Raw genomic sequence first — 18,850 nt, 5'->3', positions numbered from 1 at the left:
GAATAAATAAAATTAAGACCAAGATAACCTGCAATTAATCTTTATTTTATAATTACAACAAAAGCCTTATACACCAAAGCAGAAAAGAAACACAGATAAGACTGTCAAAGTAAAAAAAAAAAATATTTAAACTATTATTCTAGTAGGAGATATGATAGTCTTAGTAGAAAATATTTTCTTCCTCATACTATATTAAAAATTATAATAATTGCTTCATGGGTTGCTAATCCCATAGTTGGCATAGCAGTAAAACAACTTTATAACCCTATGTCTGGTCAGCAAGTTGAGAATTAAATGTGTCCTTTTCTTAGAGCAAGTAAAAAAAAAGTACCCTTTTCAGGGCATGTAACAAAATAATGCTTATCCTTTAATTCTTCACAAGAAGACAATTTGTTTAAATACTGTGGGAGGTCCAGCTCCCTTTTTCAGTATGCCTAATTTAAGCAAATCTGAATCTAGCTTTATTCAAATCTAGCTTTTAAAGTTACCACATAGCAGGGTTATCTGCCTATATAAAATACAGTAGTATTATAGTAGTGGTCAAAACACTATACTTTTATATAATAAAAGACAAAATACTATAGTATACTATATAGTGAAATACTACTCAGAGGGTTGAAAAAGCAACAGACAGACAATAACTGGAGGTCGTAACCTTACTAAAGGTCACCTTTTCAACCCAAGGGGAATGATCTTTCCACTAGAAGGTGAAAACTGTTTTATTAAATCTACAGTATGATGTCAGACTAGTTTAACTATTGACTGCTGAGTGATGTTAGAGGGCAATAGTTCTTTGACACTATAGTGCGGCCAGTTTGGTATTAGCTAATAGGGGTTCTAAGTTTGGGTTTAATAATAAACTATAGTGTTCTGACCACTATTCTTCCATACTATAGCACCATTTAGAAGGGTATGTACTTGGGAAATAGACTAACAATGCTACTGGAAATAGTTACACGATATAGTGGCAGCAGAATCAGGAATCGAACCTGAGCCTTTTGCTTCCGGTGCAAGTACTCTACTGGCTAAGCTGTTGTCCCCTGATTTTTTTTTTTTTTTTAAAAAAGAGCAGTTCAAACTGTTGCATTATTTTTTATATCAATACTTAAAATCTTTTATGTTTTCTTCTAGTTATGCTATGGGTCAAGTATACTGGCCCTGCAGTTCAATTTAAAATTCTATAATAGTGCAAATGCATATTTAGTGCAATGTGCTTGAGACAATTTTGGATAGTGTTATCACCAATGCCAAAACTTCTATTTTCATAATATGTATATATACTTAACGTGTATTTTTTTTTATTTATTAATCATGAACTATTGTATGAAATCCATACAATGTTCAGGGTTACATTAAATGGAACTGTAGAGTATACTCTCTATTATATAAGACTAGGCCACCACTACTACAAAGCAGCTTTACTGATAAGAGTAAGGGATAGGACAAGAGAAAAAGGAAGAGACAGCAACAAGAGAGCTGTCTGCTGAGCAATAAAAATGAATTTTTACATTTGTTTGCCATTCAATTTCCAATATGACTTTAAACAGAAAACATTTCCAGGTCAGACAAGTAGGAATTGATCAATTCATACAGGCTGTTGTTGGATAACTGCAGGCTGATGTTGTCACTCTGTAAGGAGGACGCCCCCTCTCTCTGAGCCATTTCATGCCAAAATCGGCAGACTAGGGGGACGACCTGCAAAAGAGAACGAGTGTTACTGTGACACATGGCACCCCCTGCGACAGCTCTAAATACAAAACAAGTAGGTCGGTAACATCCATCCATCCATCCATCCCCCAACAGAACAGTACAGCATATGAAACAGCAATGAAAAGGTGGTATTTACGACTCACTAAAGTAAGCAAACGTTAGTATCACAGTACAGTAGAAACCCGGTCATCTGAACATCTTCGGAGACATAGAAATAAATTGTATGAAGGAACATTCGGATGAACGCAAGTTTACAAAACAGCAATACATGTACATATATCATACTGTAAAGGTTTATTTAAACATTAGTATTCATTCTTCTCATAGCCTCAAACACTGTGTACCTTAGTGTACACTGAAGCATTTTATGACTCAACAGTTCTAACTCTAGTATCCCCGCTAAGATTTTCCCCTGCTAAGCAAAGGTGGCCAATGCAGTGTCTTTTAAAAAAAATCTGCACAGCTATCAATCACTAGCTTTACAACTTCTCCAAGTGCTGGTCCTGCAAATAAAAGAGCCCTTTCCCTTTCCTGCATGAACCACATGTACAAGCGTTTTCTCTCGCATTGTCTTGACAGAGGCGCACAGTTCTTCGCAGTGCTATGCCGGTGCTTGATTCCATTGTACTCGAGAACGTTTTGACTCGGTAATTGTTGACTTTCCCACACCATACTCTTTAGCATCTTGAACAGTGTGTTCAGCCTTTTCCAACCATTCAGTAATCTTTCAGCTAGGGTAAGTACTGTCCTTCGTTTGTCAGCCATTTTGAATTTGTCAAGAACACACTTGCAGTGCAGTTAGTAAAGTGATTTGGATCGAAGGGGTCCGAAATAACAGGCTTCAACTGTATATTAAAATACAGTTCTGATTTACAGAATATGGACAAACTTACAGACAGATGTACAGACATCAAAGCAGGTCTGGAGATAGTTTCAAACCCCACACTAGTCCAAGACTCTCCATGAACGTACCCAGTATTGCGGCCTTTTGAAGCTCAATCCGTAGTGGGCTCTTTTATAAAACACATGCATGAAAACAGACGTTCATTATACTGTACCTTCACTAGGATTAATTTTGTGTCCTTCGGTTTCCCGTCAGGAAACTTCTCCCCGAAGCAAAGGTAAATTGTATAATCTGGAGAACCGCGCTTGTTTTCTTTAAAATCGATTAAATCTAAAAAAAAAAAAAAAAAAAAAAAAAAAAAAAAACCAAGTACACACCATGTAATTCAAACATGTTCATGTTAACGCTTTAGTCGAGGTAGAGCTTGAAATCCAGTACAATGTATATTTCTACTGGTGGAGATCCCAATTGGAGACTTCAGCGATACAAACTTCAGTTGGAAACTATACTATTAGAATTTCAAATCCTATCCTTAGAGATGCCAACTGGATAACATGTGGCTTCAGACCCCTTTTCACTACATCATGGACTGTGTGAACAATTGCAAAGAGGTGAAATAATGTACTGGTTAGTTTCTTAGGAACCCCCAGGGTTTGTCAGTTATATGTTCAAATGGAAGCGTGATATACTGGACAGTAAGTAGCAGGGTTCAGAAAAATATAACGCTACAAGTCCCCATGTGTGGCTACAACTACAACCTCCAATTTATTTTCATTGTTTACATCCTTTTACACTTATAGCTTTAAAGTCTGTTTCAAATTTTGAAAGTATATTTCAAAGCTCTTTTCAAAAGGACCGCTCTAGTGCACTGGGGTTTGAGATCTGTCCTCTAAATCACTGCAGAAAGAACAAAAAAAACATAAGTGCTCTGGCTTTTCCGTTCCATACCAAATGGATTGTTATTGCTGCGTTACCCGTTTGACTATGTAGACAACTGCACTAGAGTGGACATTTTGAAAAGAGCTCTGAAGCAGACTGTGGAAGGGGTGTGGGTAATTCACTGACAAGGAGACAGACAGGTGTATTTGGAAAACACCACACAGGTGCCCAGTTTTATTTTAGGCCGGCTCTTTTCTTTCCTTGTAATTTTTTTTTCTCTCCGGTAGAGGGCACTGTTGACCGTGGGCTGCCTATCAACGATGATAGACAGCACCACGGAAATACCACAGCTGGTACACGACCTTCAAATGCACTCGCAGGTGCTCAAAGAAATAATAATGAAAACAGAAGGCGAAAAGAACAAGGGAAAATAAAACAGTAATAAAACTACAAATAAAAGGTGCTGCACTCGGCAGCGTTATCCCGGTCGCCGCTACCCGCACGACCCGGATCACCGTCCTACTCTCTCGGCTATCTCGCCTGCTCTTTCACAATACGCCGGGGTCTGCCCAAGGGTTCCCCGCTCTCTCTCTCTGTCTCGCTGATTCCCGGTCCTGAATCAAAGGGTCCGCACCCTTAGCGCGTCTAAGTGGGCAGACCTGAGGAAACAACAGAGCGTTAATTTATAGGACCGACAATCACCCAAGACCCGCCTCTCGGCCATTCAGAGAGGGGGAAAGTCCACACACACACTTTCCCACCTCCCCGTGTCACTGCCATGACTCACAGGCGGTTGTTGGGCGACTGCCGCCCTCTTCCTGCAGCCTGTGAACACGCCAGCAGAGTCAGCACAGATCTCTCCCTGTTACATATCCTTCCCCTCAGAATGACACCACCGGTTCATTCGAAAATCTTACACCCCCATGCCTTCCCGAGAGAAAAAGTCTGCGTTTTGATGCAGCTTTCCTGCTCGGTGGACTACCCTGAAGGCATAGGGCTGCAAGGCCAAGTACCACCGCGTGATTCTGGCATTGCTATCTTTCATCCGGTGAAGCCATGCTAAGGGGGCATGATCTGTAACCAGGGTGAAGTGTCGCCCCAGGAGGTAGTACCGGAGTGACTCGACTGCCCATTTTACCGCGAGACACTCCTTCTCGATGGTGCTATAATTTTTCTCGCGGGGAAGGAGCTTCCTGCTGATATACAGGACTGGGTGCTCGCTTCCCCGAACCTCCTGCGACAACACTGCCCCGAGACCTGTCTCTGACGCATCCGTCTGCAGGGTGAACCTCTTACCAAAATCCGGGCTGCATAGTACTGGCTTACTACACAGCCTCCGCTTCAAGGCGAGAAAGGCCCTCTGGCACGACTCCGTCCACTGAACCGTATTTGGGGCAGCCTTCCGGGTGAGGTCTGTCAAGGGAGCAGCGAGCGTAGCGAAACTCGGGATGAACTTTCTATAATAGCCCGCTAGTCCCAAGAAAGAGCGCACCTGGGTTTTGGTTGTAGGAACCGGCCAGTCAGCCAAGGCTTTCACCTTAGCAACTAGCGGTCTGATCTGGCCGCCCCCGACTCGATACCCCAAATACTCCGACTCACTCTTCCCAATGGCACACTTCTTTGGGTTAGCAGTGAGCCCCGCCTCCCGCAAGGATTGCAGCACCGCCGCTACCTTACACAGATGACTCGGCCAATCCTCACTGTGGATAACCACGTCATCTATGTAAGCAGCGGCGTACTGCTGATGGGGCCGCAAGATGCGATCCATCATCCGCTGGAAAGTGGCGGGTGCTCCGTGCAACCCAAAGGGCATGGTCCTGAATTGGTACAACCCGAAGGGAGTCGAAAACGCCGTCCTCTCTCTAGATTCCGGAGTCAGGGGTATCTGCCAGTACCCCTTCGTTAAATCCAGTGTCGTCATAAAATGAGCCGTGCCTAGACGCTCCAGCAACTCATCTACTCGGGGCATCGGATAAGCGTCAAATTTCGATTTCTCATTGATTCGTCTGAAATCAATGCAAAATCGAGTTGACCCGTCTGGCTTATCGACTAAAACGATCGGACTGTTCCAGTCACTTTGGGACTCTTCTATTACCCCCAGTCTCAGCATTTCGTCAATTTCCGCTTTTATTACCTGTCTTTTACGCTCAGGTATACGGTACGGCCTCTGGCGAACTAGCGCCCCCGGCTCAATATCAATGTGATGATGGGCTACTCGAGTCTGCCCCGGGACTGAAGAGAACACGTCAGGAAACTCCGCCACCAGACCGTGAGCCTGACATTTCTGCGTTGGTGTCAGATTCTCAGCAATCTGTACCGATCCTTTTCTTGCCAACACAGAAAGATCAGGTCCCAGGTCCGTGACGTCATCTGCATGCGCCACTAACAACGCCTCTGGCTGTAACCAAGGCTTTAAAAGATTGATATGGTAAATGTGTTTCTCTGTCCGTCGCTCCGGCTGGCAGATCTCATAGTCCACCTTCCCAACCTGGCGTGTAACCTCAAAGGGTCCTTGCCACTTAGCCAAGAGTTTCGACTCAGAACTGGGTAGTAAAAGAAGTACCTTATCCCCCGGCTGAAATGTGCGCAACCGGGCTCCTCGGTTATATTGTGTCTCCTGTCTGTGCTGCGCCTGCTGCAAATTGTCATGCGCCCATTTCCCAACAGACTCAAGACGTTTGCGCAGGTCCAACACATACCGGACTGTATTGGTCGAATTGTCCTGCTGCTCCTCCCACATCTCTCTGACCAGATCGAGCACGCCCCGGGGTCTCCGCCCATACAGCAGCTCGAATGGTGAAAACCCCGTAGAAGCCTGGGGAACCTCTCTGATCGCAAAGAGAAGGGGAGGAATCAGCTGGTCCCAGTAACGCACATCACTACGAATAAATCTGCGCAACATGTTCTTAAGGGTCTTATTAAAGCGTTCCACCAAACCGTCTGTCTGAGGATGAAACACAGAGGTCCTAATGGTCTTAATTCCCAAAAGCTTACATGTTCCGCGGATTAGCCGGGACATAAAATTGGTGCCTTGATCGGTTAGTATCTCTTTGGGAATCCCCACCCGGGAGAAAACCTTCACAAGCTCGTTGGCAACAGACTTAGCGGACATAGATCGGAGGGGAATTGCCTCTGGATAACGCGTAGCGTAATCCAGAATGACAAGTAGGTGGGTGTATCCTGCCGCACTCCTTTCTAGTGGCCCAACTATGTCCATCCCAATACGCTCAAACGGAGCTTCCACTAGGGGCAAAGGCACCAGAGGGGCTCGTGGAACGGCTCTAGGGCTGGCCTTCTGACATTCCCCACAACGCTCACAAAACCGCTTAACATCGCCATCCAGCCCCAGCCAGAAGAACCGTGACACAAGCCTTGCTTTAGTTTTATCCCTTCCCAAATGACCAGACAGGGGAATAGCGTGAGCCAGCTGCAACAAATCCTCCTTAAAGGGCTGAGGAATGAGCAACTGATGACGCACTTCACCGGTCTGGGGTAATTTATCAACACGGTACAGTAGGTCTCGATCAATTTCAAAGTGGGGGTACGTGGCGGCGCGTCTGGGCTCGACCACCCGACCATTAACCACCGCTGCTTGGTCAAAGAGCCTGCCCAGCACGTCGTCACGCCCTTGCTCGAGTCGGAAGTCACGGGAGCGAGCTAAGAAATCAGCTCCCATGGCTTCCAACTCGGGGTCAGGTCGGTCCCGAGCAGAGGCAGCCGAGCCAGACCCCTGCGCTGGCTCCGCGACCTCCCCCCCGGACTCTTCACCAACCGCCCCCACCTGAAACTTCTCCGACTCCCTCCATTGCCAGCCCTCATTCTTAGCGATCCGACGCTCCCGTTTAGTTTTACGGGGTTTAAATCTATGGCAAAACCATTCTGGATCGCGAAAGGGAAAAATCTCTCCAATTACTTCCTCTTTCTTAGCCAATAAAGAAGACGGGGCTGTCAGAGCAGCCAACCAATCTTTAAACTGCTCACAGTCCCGTCCCAGAACTACTGGTACCGGCAATCGAGGACATAATCCTACCTGCACCTGCGTCACCTGCTGGCCAATAGTCATACACACATTTATCTTGGGATAGGAGCGGACATCCCCATGAATACATTTAATATGCACCCGTCCCAATATACGTTTATGCCCCGGTGAGATTAGGCTCTCCTGTACCAGAGACTGACTACACCCTGAGTCCAGGAGAGCCTGGGTTTTTGTACCATCCACTGTCACAGGAATAACAAAACCCGTGTGCTGAAGTGACTGAGGTAATTGAACGTGCCTACCTGGTCGGCTGAGGTCACACTCCATCACGGGGCAGTCCCGGGAGAGGTGGCCCACCTCCCTGCACGTCCAACACCTCGGTGGGCTGGTTTCTCTCCCCGAAGTTTTGAAAAGAGGGGGAAACACAGGAGCCATAAAAGGGGCTCGCCGATAAGGCGTCCGCGCGAGACCCCGGTCCGACACTGCAGCAGCCCGTGGGTATCCCCACCCTGCCCCAGTACCCGGGCCGGGAGCTCCCGCCGACACCCCCCGACCAAATCCTGGACTACCCCTTCCCCCCAGTCCCTTCGCCCTTTCCGGGGCCAGTTGAGGGGACGATCCAGTAGCCGCACTCCTCCCGGGCAGTTTCGCGGGCGTTGGTTCCGCTGCCTGGTACCGCTCGGCAAGTTCGACCGCCCGGTCCAGCGTGTCTGGTGCCTGCCGCTGGACCCACAGCCGAGGTTCCGGGGCTAGACATTCCAGGAAGCGCTCCACCACGATCATCTCCACCACCCTGGCTTTGGTGTTCAGCTCCGGGTTCAACCAACCCAGTGCGTAATCCTTCAGACGGTGGGCGATGGCTCGTGGGTGCTCCCCTACCGCAAACTGCTCCTCTCGGAATTTCTTCCGATACCCCTCCGGTGTGGCCCCCACGCGATTAAGGATGACGGTTTTCAGCGTGGGGTAATCCATCATCCGTTCTGGGGACAGCGTTCTCGCTGCTGCTTGCGCCTCCCCCGTGAGCTGAGGAAGCAGGTAACTAGCCCACCGGGCTGGATCCCACCCGGCCGAGGTCGCCATAGCTTCAAACACCTCCAAATAGGCGTCAGGTCGATCCTCGGCCGTCATTTTTGTGGGGCGTTGCAACTGGGGGTCTGGAGCTGCGGGTCTTGCCGCCCCCTGCACTGCTGCGGTGAGCGTCTGGCGCAGGAGGTCCATCATCGCCGCAAACTGCGTAGCATCCATGGCTCGTCTGCTCCTTCTATAGCTGCACTGCTTGGGGCAGTGCCAGTGAATCCCACTTCTGACACCACGTGTGGAAGGGGTGTGGGTAATTCACTGACAAGGAGACAGACAGGTGTATTTGGAAAACACCACACAGGTGCCCAGTTTTATTTTAGGCCGGCTCTTTTCTTTCCTTGTAATTTTTTTTTCTCTCCGGTAGAGGGCACTGTTGACCGTGGGCTGCCTATCAACGATGATAGACAGCACCACGGAAATACCACAGCTGGTACACGACCTTCAAATGCACTCGCAGGTGCTCAAAGAAATAATAATGAAAACAGAAGGCGAAAAGAACAAGGGAAAATAAAACAGTAATAAAACTACAAATAAAAGGTGCTGCACTCGGCAGCGTTATCCCGGTCGCCGCTACCCGCACGACCCGGATCACCGTCCTACTCTCTCGGCTATCTCGCCTGCTCTTTCACAATACGCCGGGGTCTGCCCAAGGGTTCCCCGCTCTCTCTCTCTGTCTCGCTGATTCCCGGTCCTGAATCAAAGGGTCCGCACCCTTAGCGCGTCTAAGTGGGCAGACCTGAGGAAACAACAGAGCGTTACTTTATAGGACCGACAATCACCCAAGACCCGCCTCTCGGCCATTCAGAGAGGGGGAAAGTCCACACTCACACTTTCCCACCTCCCCGTGTCACTGCCATGACTCACAGGCGGTTGTTGGGCGACTGCCGCCCTCTTCCTGCAGCCCGTGAACACGCCAGCAGAGTCAGCACAGATCTCTCCCTGTTACACAGACTTTAAAGTTACAAGTGTAAAAAGTTGTTAATATGGTAACAATGAAAAGAAATTACAGATACATTATTAAAACAGTTGTAGCAACACGTGGGGATGTGTAACTATATATTTTTTTGGAACAGTGCTACTTAATCGTTAATCTCTCCAGGAACCTTCCAGCACCTTGTGAACGTGTCAAGGCTGTGACCTGGGCAAACAGTTGCCAAATCTACATTAGCTGGAGGTCCTAAGAAAGTGGCCAGGCAGTAAAATGTGCATCTCTCTAGATTTACTGCATCACAAAATGTATCATATTTTTACTTCCAAATTTAACCCAAGTGTTTACTGTGTTCATAACACCACAAATAATGCAGTGCTTAGACCAAGGAAATAAAACAATTAATCAATCAATCAATACATTCATCAGAATGAATCACAATGACAATAGCCTTACCTTTTATATATTTTTGGAAGCTCAGAAGCTCCACCTCCCTGTTGTTGGGTAACTTGCTTGGCTCCTCGATCACAGGCACGTTGTGGGCTGTGTACACGTGGCATTTATCCAGCCGTGTCCCGTAGATGCCCCTCGGTTTGACCTCTAGGAGCAGGCCTCTCTGGATGCTGTTGAGGAGCTTCTGGGTATACTTAATCTGCCTGTGGTCCATGAGCTGCTCTGTCCCAGGGAAGCACACAAGTCCGTCTGGGCCCAGGCAGGGGTCCTCCTTGTTGTAGTGGAACTGTACTTTGGGGCCTCGTAGCTGTGCGAACAGCACTGTCTGCTTCCGGTAGTAGATGGTAATCTCCAAATCATTCAAATCAGGCAGGAGGGGTTCATTTTCTATATTCAAAGAAAACAAGTTTGTCAGTAACATAAAACCCCCTTCTGTTCAGTTCTGGACCTCTGGGCTATTGTGGTTTTGACCGGTTTTAAATTCTATTTAAAATGTTGACATTACTGAACACCCTCTGGTGGCATTTTGCTTGGAGTATTACTGTCAAAGTAAACCAATTTTAAAACATTCTTCTGTCTTTGTAATCTACTGTATTGGATACATCGCTAGTAAACGCCAATTTGGTTTACATTACTAGTTCCTGTATTATATTCATGCATTCTTGTCACATGCAATGACACCTCATTTATCCGCGGACTTCACACATCCATGGACCTATGTCCCCAAGTGCGTGGATAAACGGAGTTCCACTATAGTAATATAATTTATTGAAGTAGGAAACCTGTGAGATTACAGATCTCTTTGACCTGGACACAAAGCTTGCTTTGTTGTTGGATTAAGGTTTAGGTGTAAGGGGTTTGCTTTCAGTATGTCCTGCTGTTATTTTTCAAGCCTAATGCATGGTATATTGTTGGTATATTTGTTCATGGACATGGCCACATACAGTATGGATGACTAGAAAACACTAGGATGCATTCAATTCTAATCAGTGTTTGTATTCATAAAACACACAGTGACATACATCTAAAAACTGCCCTTTAAAATCACTAAATAGGATACTCTGACATATTGTTAAAGAAAGAAATGCACCAAGAGTCTTACAAGCACTGCTAAATGTTTGATATAACCTTAGTACTGTACAAAATTATATTAATTCAGTGACAGTATTTAAATGCACCCATGTTAAGAGCAATGTAATACACCGTTATGAGTGTAAACAAGGGGGCCTGTTTGGATCAGATAAATCTAAAAATGCATTCCCAGTGGCTCACCTACTGGAATAAAAGCACTACAACAGAGTAAAAAACTAAGTCCTGAATGAACAAGCCCCTGGTTCAAATCCTATACATGGCACTTTGGTGATCTTGGATGAGGAGAGCTGCATTTGCATTTAATTTCCATAGCTGATATGAACTGTCTGGAGCGACCCCTACTGGTTAGGTGCTTGATAGGCCAGACAGAGGCTTGCCAGGCTGGACTCGCCTCCAGGGTTCAGCAGTTTGGCAATGATTGTTGCTAAAGTTCGGCAGTAGTGACTGTCTGGACAGCAGGATTGGAAAGTAGTTAGCTTACCGGCATTGTATGGCGGTTCTGGGATATGATTTGGAATTGCATTTTGAGAGACTTGATCTTGTGCATAGGGTACAGGCTCAATGGGATACTCCTCAATTGGCATGCCATAGGTTGGTAGCTGATCCCACTGCGAGTCGTCTATGGAACACAGAAACAAAGAAACCACATGCTGTTAGTTTACCCCGTTTGATTTATCACCGCCCACGAGTGCCATTCAATAGGCTGGTTCACTGAAGGCACATTTTCCTTCCACTTTTTTAAAGGGACTCTACATGGTCTTAAATCAGCGGCACTGCTACCAACATGCTCCTGCAGAGTGCTGGTGCTCTGAATGAAATGAGAAAAAAACTGTGGGAACACAAATCCAGTATTGTTGCAGGAGGGAGTGTGACCTAGATACACTGTGATCCTTAGAACATACATTCTGTTTCTCCTGGCACACATTTGAGTTGAGAAGTATTCTCCAGTTGATTTATTACCTATGAAGTTTGAGTCAGCAATATGCTATAAATACAAACGCTGCAATACTAAACACTGAACCCAGAAAATATTTTTTTGTAACATTAAGTACATTACTTTTTCCCTGGGATGGTATCCTTTAAAAACATGTTTACCCAGCCCCCTTTGTGACTTCCCGCCAGTTTAGATATGTCCAGTTGGAGAACCCTGATGGTTTCTAGCACAATATCTCAAGATTGAGAACTGTATGGGTAGTTGGGCCTCTTCTGCCTACTGTAGTCTGGCTAATGTGTGTGTTAAAAAGGCTCAGAAATACAGTGGCTCGCAAAAGTAATCACCTCCCTTGGATTTTCCAAATTTTCTTGTGTTACCACATGGAATCAAAATGGATTTAATTAGGGGTTTTTGCCACTGATCAACACAAAGTCCATAATGTCAAAGTGAAAAATAAAAATCTACAAATTGTTCTAAATTAATAAAATTAATCTGCAAGAGACCTGGGACTTGGGAGAAGATTAATCTTCCAGCAGGACAATGAGCCCAAACATACAGCCAAAGACACACTGGAGTGGCTTACAAAAAGGTCAATGTCCTGGAGTGGCCCAATCAAAGCCCGGGCCTCAATTCAATTGAGAATATGTGGAAAGAGTTGAAACATTTCACTATGTCAAAGCCAAAAAATATTGTATTAAACTAAAAACTCACTATACCTGGGTACTGATTTCCAATATTCAGTGTGTGCAGCTGCTTGTTCAACAATTCTTGCTGTGTGTAAAAAACAAAAACAAAAAACATTTAAATCAGACACCCCTAAACCACTGTATATTCTAAATGAATGGGTCCTGTTATTTTAACCCCATTCTTCTTTCAAATTTAGGATGTTCAATTATATTCCCTCACCGAAGCAATCTCCACAACAGAACTGATGGTCAGTGGGCGTTCTCGGATCCCAAGACGAAGCCAATTGCCTTTTGGCAATTCAAGAGCTCTACAGCAGTCGTGAACTACCAGCCCCGGACCAACAAGCCCATCCCTGCAATGTGTCTGCTCTCAGCAACCGCCTCCCCTGGAGAGGCCACTGTAGCACAGCAAGAAACTGGCTCTGCTGATTTTGCCTGCCTTGTGAAAATAAACGTTCTACAACCAAATCATAAAGGAACTTAGAAAATGCCAGCGACAGTTTAGGATTGTTTTAAAGCCTGGATACGTTTTAAATAGGCTGTAGTCTAAGTTGTTGAAACTAATGTAAATACAGCTGCCAGGACCTACTATTCAGCTTCACCTACCACACTACATGTCATTCTCTGGCTAGGCTACACAGAGCTGTGAAATACCTGCACATCCATGGGTTGTCGGTACTGTGGTATAAGCTGGTTCTGGTATATGATAGGAGCTGGGGAAGGCTGGGGGTTGACATATTGCTGTGCAGTCTCATCCTCTTTAATGGCGCTCACCGAGTTAGCTGGAGAGAAAGCGAAGGCACAATATAAAGAAGTGTTTGTATTTTGAAGTGTTTCCCAGTGTTTGATGGATGAGAAACCTTGTTTGCAAACAAGTGAACCTACAGAGCACTACCAGCAATGGGGGAAAAAAAATATAAATCATGTGATCCAGCGATTACTACTTGACTTTTCATAACATATTGAGAGCCACGGCTGTTACTCGAGGTGAAATGAGCAACCACTTTCCTAAACGAGTATAAGGGAATAATCAACAGAAATCATTAAGATCACTTAAATATCAGCCGCAAATCTTTACGACTTTTGTAGCTATCGCACCTTTAAATGGCTGAATCCTTTACATGACATGTTTAGGTCATCATATTATTTACACAAATAATATAACTAGGACTTCTAGTTTTCGGGTTTTATTTTTGATCACGTGATGTCCCTTTAAACATATTTTGAGCCGATTTGTTTTAACCAAACACTAATTACCAAAGGAAGTTGTTTCTTTTTACCCGCATATCTAGATGTTAACGAACGATGTTCATTGATCTCACCTAATCCTATCTGAACCTGCATTTCGATCTGGCTCTAATCGCCAAATTCGGTTTATTAATTCGTTTCTAGTAGTGTGGCGCTAATTTAAACAATCTGGTATTCAGTTATGGCTTAACAACTATTAATTAAGGTTTAAAGGGAATAATATTTAAGATTTTAAGACTACAATGACCACAGTCCTAGGCTACATCAGCTGTTAAACAGAACCCACACATTCTAAAACAGGTGGAAAGTGGCAGGTCAGCTTTTAAACTATGATCTTTAACAGCAAGGTCACATTTTTTCTTGGTGGAGGTCCCTTTGCCCCCTGTATCCAACGGACATAGAGGTTCGGAGAAGCCAGAGCAACCCTACTTACTTGGCATTTCTACAATCTGGTAGACTTTGTGTGGATCATCCAACTCTTTTGACTTGTCTTGTATCTTTATGAAATTCTTCAGGCTGTTTAAGGCACCGCGGAAGTTAGTTTTCCATTTGGCTTTGTCATTTTGATTTTCATGAAATTTCTCACTGGCTATAGCCCAAGCCTGCAAAAAAGAAAACAGGTAGAACTATAGAACAACGACAAGGACAATATACCAGTCATTTTTATGTGGCTTTTTAACCTCACACAATAATTAGCTGTTACCATAAGAAACAAATGAACATTTATGAATGAGAGCAGGCCATTCTGTTCAGTAACACATTCCATACCCTCACCACTGTGTTAAAAAGGGTCTCTTCCGTCCTATGCCTGTCGACCACAAAATAATTCCATAAATAGAAATTCTGCACTTCCATTAGCCTCATAGGTTTTTAAATGTGCAGTCTTGAATGAAACATGCACTAGCACATATACATTATTATGGGTTATCCGAGTACACTTCCCGGCTCATTTCTCTTCAGCTCTGTCTTCTGGGTCATAGCATGTTGTTACTGACAAAGAATATCAGTTAATAAGGGAAGCATCAGATTGGTTGACAGGAAAGAAGCCAGAGAAGGGGTGGAGACAGTTTGCTCTCCAAGTGAAATGACCCAGGAAGTCCAAGACAGTCCAAAAACATGGCTTGTAAACACAGATTTCTTAACCTTCTGTAGTACCAGATATCAAAACTGCACATTTGAGATGAATGGATATGCATGGAGGAGAAATATTGGGATTTATTTAGTTAACTACAATTACTTTAAGATATGAAATGCTTTACCCCCCCCCCCCCATTCTTCTTGTTGTGACATCTAACTAAATGGATGATGTATTGAGTTTTCCACTATAAGCTTCAACTCCAGTAAATATTTTAAATACTCTAATAAAAATGAGTTACCTTGAATATCATACAGTCATCATCATTGCAGTCTTTCCTGGAGTTGTGTTTCCAAGGGATGCGGAAACAGTCTCTGTCCACCCACTCCAGCCCTGGGTACTGTCCACTGTTAATTTGCTCTATCAGCCACTTGCTGAACTGTGGCTTTTGGTAAGCAGTGCTTTAGAGAAAAAAAAAAAATGTGGCCTTCCAGTCACTAAGAAAGATATTTAAGCCTTGAACAAAATTCTCAGGTTTGATGATTCTTTATTTGTTATTTTGTCATTTCAAACGACAACACAAAAACATCTGCTTAAGTTTGCGAGAAAGGAGTGCAAACTCCAGAGTTCCTGAAATCCATTTCTTACCTCATATTAGCACTAGAAATATTATCACTTGGCCTCCATTTATTCTGCTGATCGATCGGGTTCATGTAAATAAACTTAAGTAAACTTTTTTTTTTATGAAGCAGGAAGTATAACAATTCTAGACTCATACACTCATGACTTGTTTTTTGTTTTGTTTTTTTATAAGGGGACTTGGGTCCTGCAGAAAGTGAGCTGGTCTGCTTGTGAAGCTGGGTGTTTGGGGGGGGGGATTCGTTTCCTAAATATCTGGTTGGACTGGATTATTCGAAAGCATAATTTACATTGTTTACACTTGTACTTGTTGCGGAACTTGACTACAGTCACATTATGTTTGAAATTAATATTGACTGTTGAGGTGTACGGTAATAAAACAAAAACCACTTTATAACCACTTACTAAATTTACGCGTTGCTTGACCTCCAAGTGTAGTAACTTTGCGCGTGATAACATGTTTACTTGTGGGGGATGATTACAAGCTGTCGTCAACTGGGTAGGTTTTGTGATAAATTTCAGGGAACCACTCTACTTACTCAATCTTACTTAAGCTTACCACTGTTCAAAGAACACACACACACACACACACACACACACACACACACACACACACACACACAGAGAGAGAGACCTACCTACCGATTGCGCATTAAAAGCAACACACTACAACAGAACTCTGAAACAAAATGATTTGTAGATATAGCATTGCATGATGTGCTAACAGCGAGGCTATTGTCACGGCTGGGACAGACCCTTACTAGAAAAATGATAAGGACCCCAGAAAGGACAGACAGCTTTTACGTAGTACTGTACAGTAGTAGCATTCCATTAAGATTATCTAATAACTAAATATTTTTTTACGGCAGCTGATTTTGTTGTTGCCAGTAGTGACTTTTTTTTTTTTTTTTTTTTTTAACATAACTACCCATAATATTACTCTTTGTACTTCACTAATGTTAAAAATTACTGGAAGCAATCTTTTATGTGTACTACTAGTACTTAAATAAACTAAGGTTGATTCCAGTAGATTACACTGGTTCTTGTGACCCAGATATTAATATACGTTTAACATTGATGACTACAATTATACAAAAAAAAAAAAAAAAAAAATTAATCATGCATTGATTCACATACCATCATACTTAATAAATATATACAGTATTTGCCATTACAGTAAACATAACCTCCTCATAAATGCTAAATTACAGTTACGTCCATACCTAGATATGCACAAATATGTTGCATAACATCTATTTCTACAATGATCTTATTTTATATACAAACAATTGCAGTCAAAAAACTACGATATTAACTTCAACTACATTTGCATTTTGCTGTTACGAATATGCATCCACTGTATATTATTTTCTACCGTAATCATGCAATTTGTGAACAGCAAGTTTTCAAACCTGATCATAACCTTGTGTAATTGTATTCATTTAACGATATGAGCAACACTGTTAGCAAACCGCACATACGCTGTAAGTAGTAAGGTGTACACTGAAATATCACTTGTGCAAATCTACATTATTAAGAAAAACAACAACTTTTACCTTTGCATTTCCGTCTGTGTTTTGTAACAATATACTTTCCAGCACCATTCACAGCAACAGCAATACTTTTCACAGAAAGTTATACACGAATCGGATCTTAATATAGTAATGACGTCAGCCCCCCCTCCCCCCTCTGTTATGTCCCCGTTGGGAGGCGTTACTCTGAACATTTGTTCTCAATTCGTTAATTCCCGTCTGTTTATATTTCGTCATAATACCTATTCTTTGTTTTTGATATAAACGTATAATTCTCCTTCCCACTTCCTTTCTGAGAAATCACGTGGAACATGAAAACTGAAACTTAAGGCTAGCGCTGCGCCTATTGTAGCTGTGTGATGCTGTCCTGTATAACTGACTCCCTCCCAAATACACAGATTCAGTGCTGGCGTCGCTTTTTTATGTAATTGGTAAAAGCTAGCCTATTTTGTAAATGGGAGAAAAATAATAAACTGTTTTCACCCAGTTGGTATTGCTTTCATATTTTAGTAATATCCACTCGGCCTCTTTATACTTAAAGTAAATATTATTTTGTAAACTTTAAAAAAGTATACACTATTGTTCTTAAAGGGGAACCCAAAGGCATTTTTTTTTTTTGTTCTTCATATTTGATTTGATCTAATTTCTAGATAATTCTATACAAGAAAGTATTATATATATATATATATATATATATATATATATATATATATATATATATAATATTGGAGTTTGTAGGACTCTTTCTGGGTTGTCGAAGCTACATCAAGAGAAAGTTAAATTTGAATGACAACCATTACCGAATGGGAAGAGCCTCTCTGACCAGTCAATCTCTGAGCAAATATACAAAAGCTGCCCTTTCAGGGCCCTGCTGTGAGGGGGAAATCCTGCCTATCTCCTGTTGAAGAGGGACATCCTCACTGTAGCACATCACCATTTTCTCTCTCATCTCGCTGAGACAGGTCGTAAATTGCTTCTGCCTTAGCGTTACGAATTTGGCTGATTTATTTGGTTTTTCAAATAAATTAAAAATCCACGGTAATCACGCTCTCCAGCATTGATAACACTGCTCTCGCTTTATTCCCACGTCAGTTTTCTGGCTAGAGCTGGTTTCGACCCCTCTTCAGGGATTAGCGAGGGGCCATTACACTCTCACTACACAAGGCTTTGTGTAGTTGATACACAGTGTGAGAGCTGTTGTGGTGCTGTTAGGAGGCACCGCGGGCTCGCGGCGTCGTCCTCTACACCAATTTAATCAGTCACAGCGACCAACAAAGAAGAAAAAAAAAGCAGCTCAAGCCTAGCGCCCCCTTCAATCCTCAGGCTTTCCTAGCACGGCTGCGCTTGCCCTCAGCGACCACGCCGATTGAATCGGCTGCATACCCCAGCAACAACCACGGTTTTTCCTGTCAATCGTGAGGTTGAAAAAACAGCGCCTACCCGGCACTGGTGTAAACATCTTCGGCGCCGCCTACAGCCCTGCTCCGACCACGCTACATGTCGACATCAACCTCGGCGCTGATTGACTCGGCGCCGACCACACTCTTTTCGACGCCGATCTCGGTACCGATTGATTTGGCACTGGGGAATAGCTTCGAAGCCATCTACAGCCCGGCAACGACAGCGCTACACGTCGGCATCGACCTCGGCACCGACCGGGCGCATCTCTATGCTGACCTTGGCAGCGACAGCGCTCGCCTCAACGACAATCCAAGCACCGGTGAATCGTTTTAAAAACGTGTCTGCAGGCTGGTACCTAGGGCCAGAACAC

At 43.8% G+C, this 18,850-nt stretch overlaps 1 protein-coding gene across 1 annotated transcript; it reads right to left on the bottom strand.

Annotated features, from left to right (window-relative positions):
* Positions 1–24: 24 nt before the first annotated feature.
* On the bottom strand, positions 25–17,210 carry LOC121330180 (interferon regulatory factor 3-like). Its single transcript, XM_041276509.1, has 9 exons — positions 17,104–17,210; positions 15,210–15,369; positions 14,267–14,435; positions 13,240–13,367; positions 12,616–12,670; positions 11,447–11,584; positions 9,877–10,260; positions 2,769–2,884; positions 25–1,695 (listed from the first exon to the last, which is right to left on the bottom strand). Exons 1-9 carry the CDS (start codon positions 17,109–17,111, stop codon positions 1,540–1,542), a joined length of 1,314 nt encoding a protein of 437 aa, XP_041132443.1. The 5' UTR covers positions 17,112–17,210; the 3' UTR covers positions 25–1,539.
* Positions 17,211–18,850: the final 1,640 nt, after the last annotated feature.

This window comes from Polyodon spathula, chromosome 17 (genome assembly GCF_017654505.1).
Source record: "Polyodon spathula isolate WHYD16114869_AA chromosome 17, ASM1765450v1, whole genome shotgun sequence".
Taxonomy (NCBI): Eukaryota; Metazoa; Chordata; class Actinopteri; order Acipenseriformes; family Polyodontidae; genus Polyodon; species Polyodon spathula.
This window is presented reverse-complemented; position numbering and strand designations above follow the sequence as displayed.

What these genes read in the sequence shown, in the direction of transcription:
- LOC121330180 (XM_041276509.1), bottom strand. An exon ending in GACAACCCATGGATGTGCAG is followed by an intron (nt 12,671 to 13,239) that starts GTATTTCACAGC and finishes TTTTACACACAG; the next exon opens with CAAGAATTGTTGAACAAGCA. An exon ending in AGAACCGCCATACAATGCCG is followed by an intron (nt 10,261 to 11,446) that starts GTAAGCTAACTA and finishes CTTTGAATATAG; the next exon opens with AAAATGAACCCCTCCTGCCT.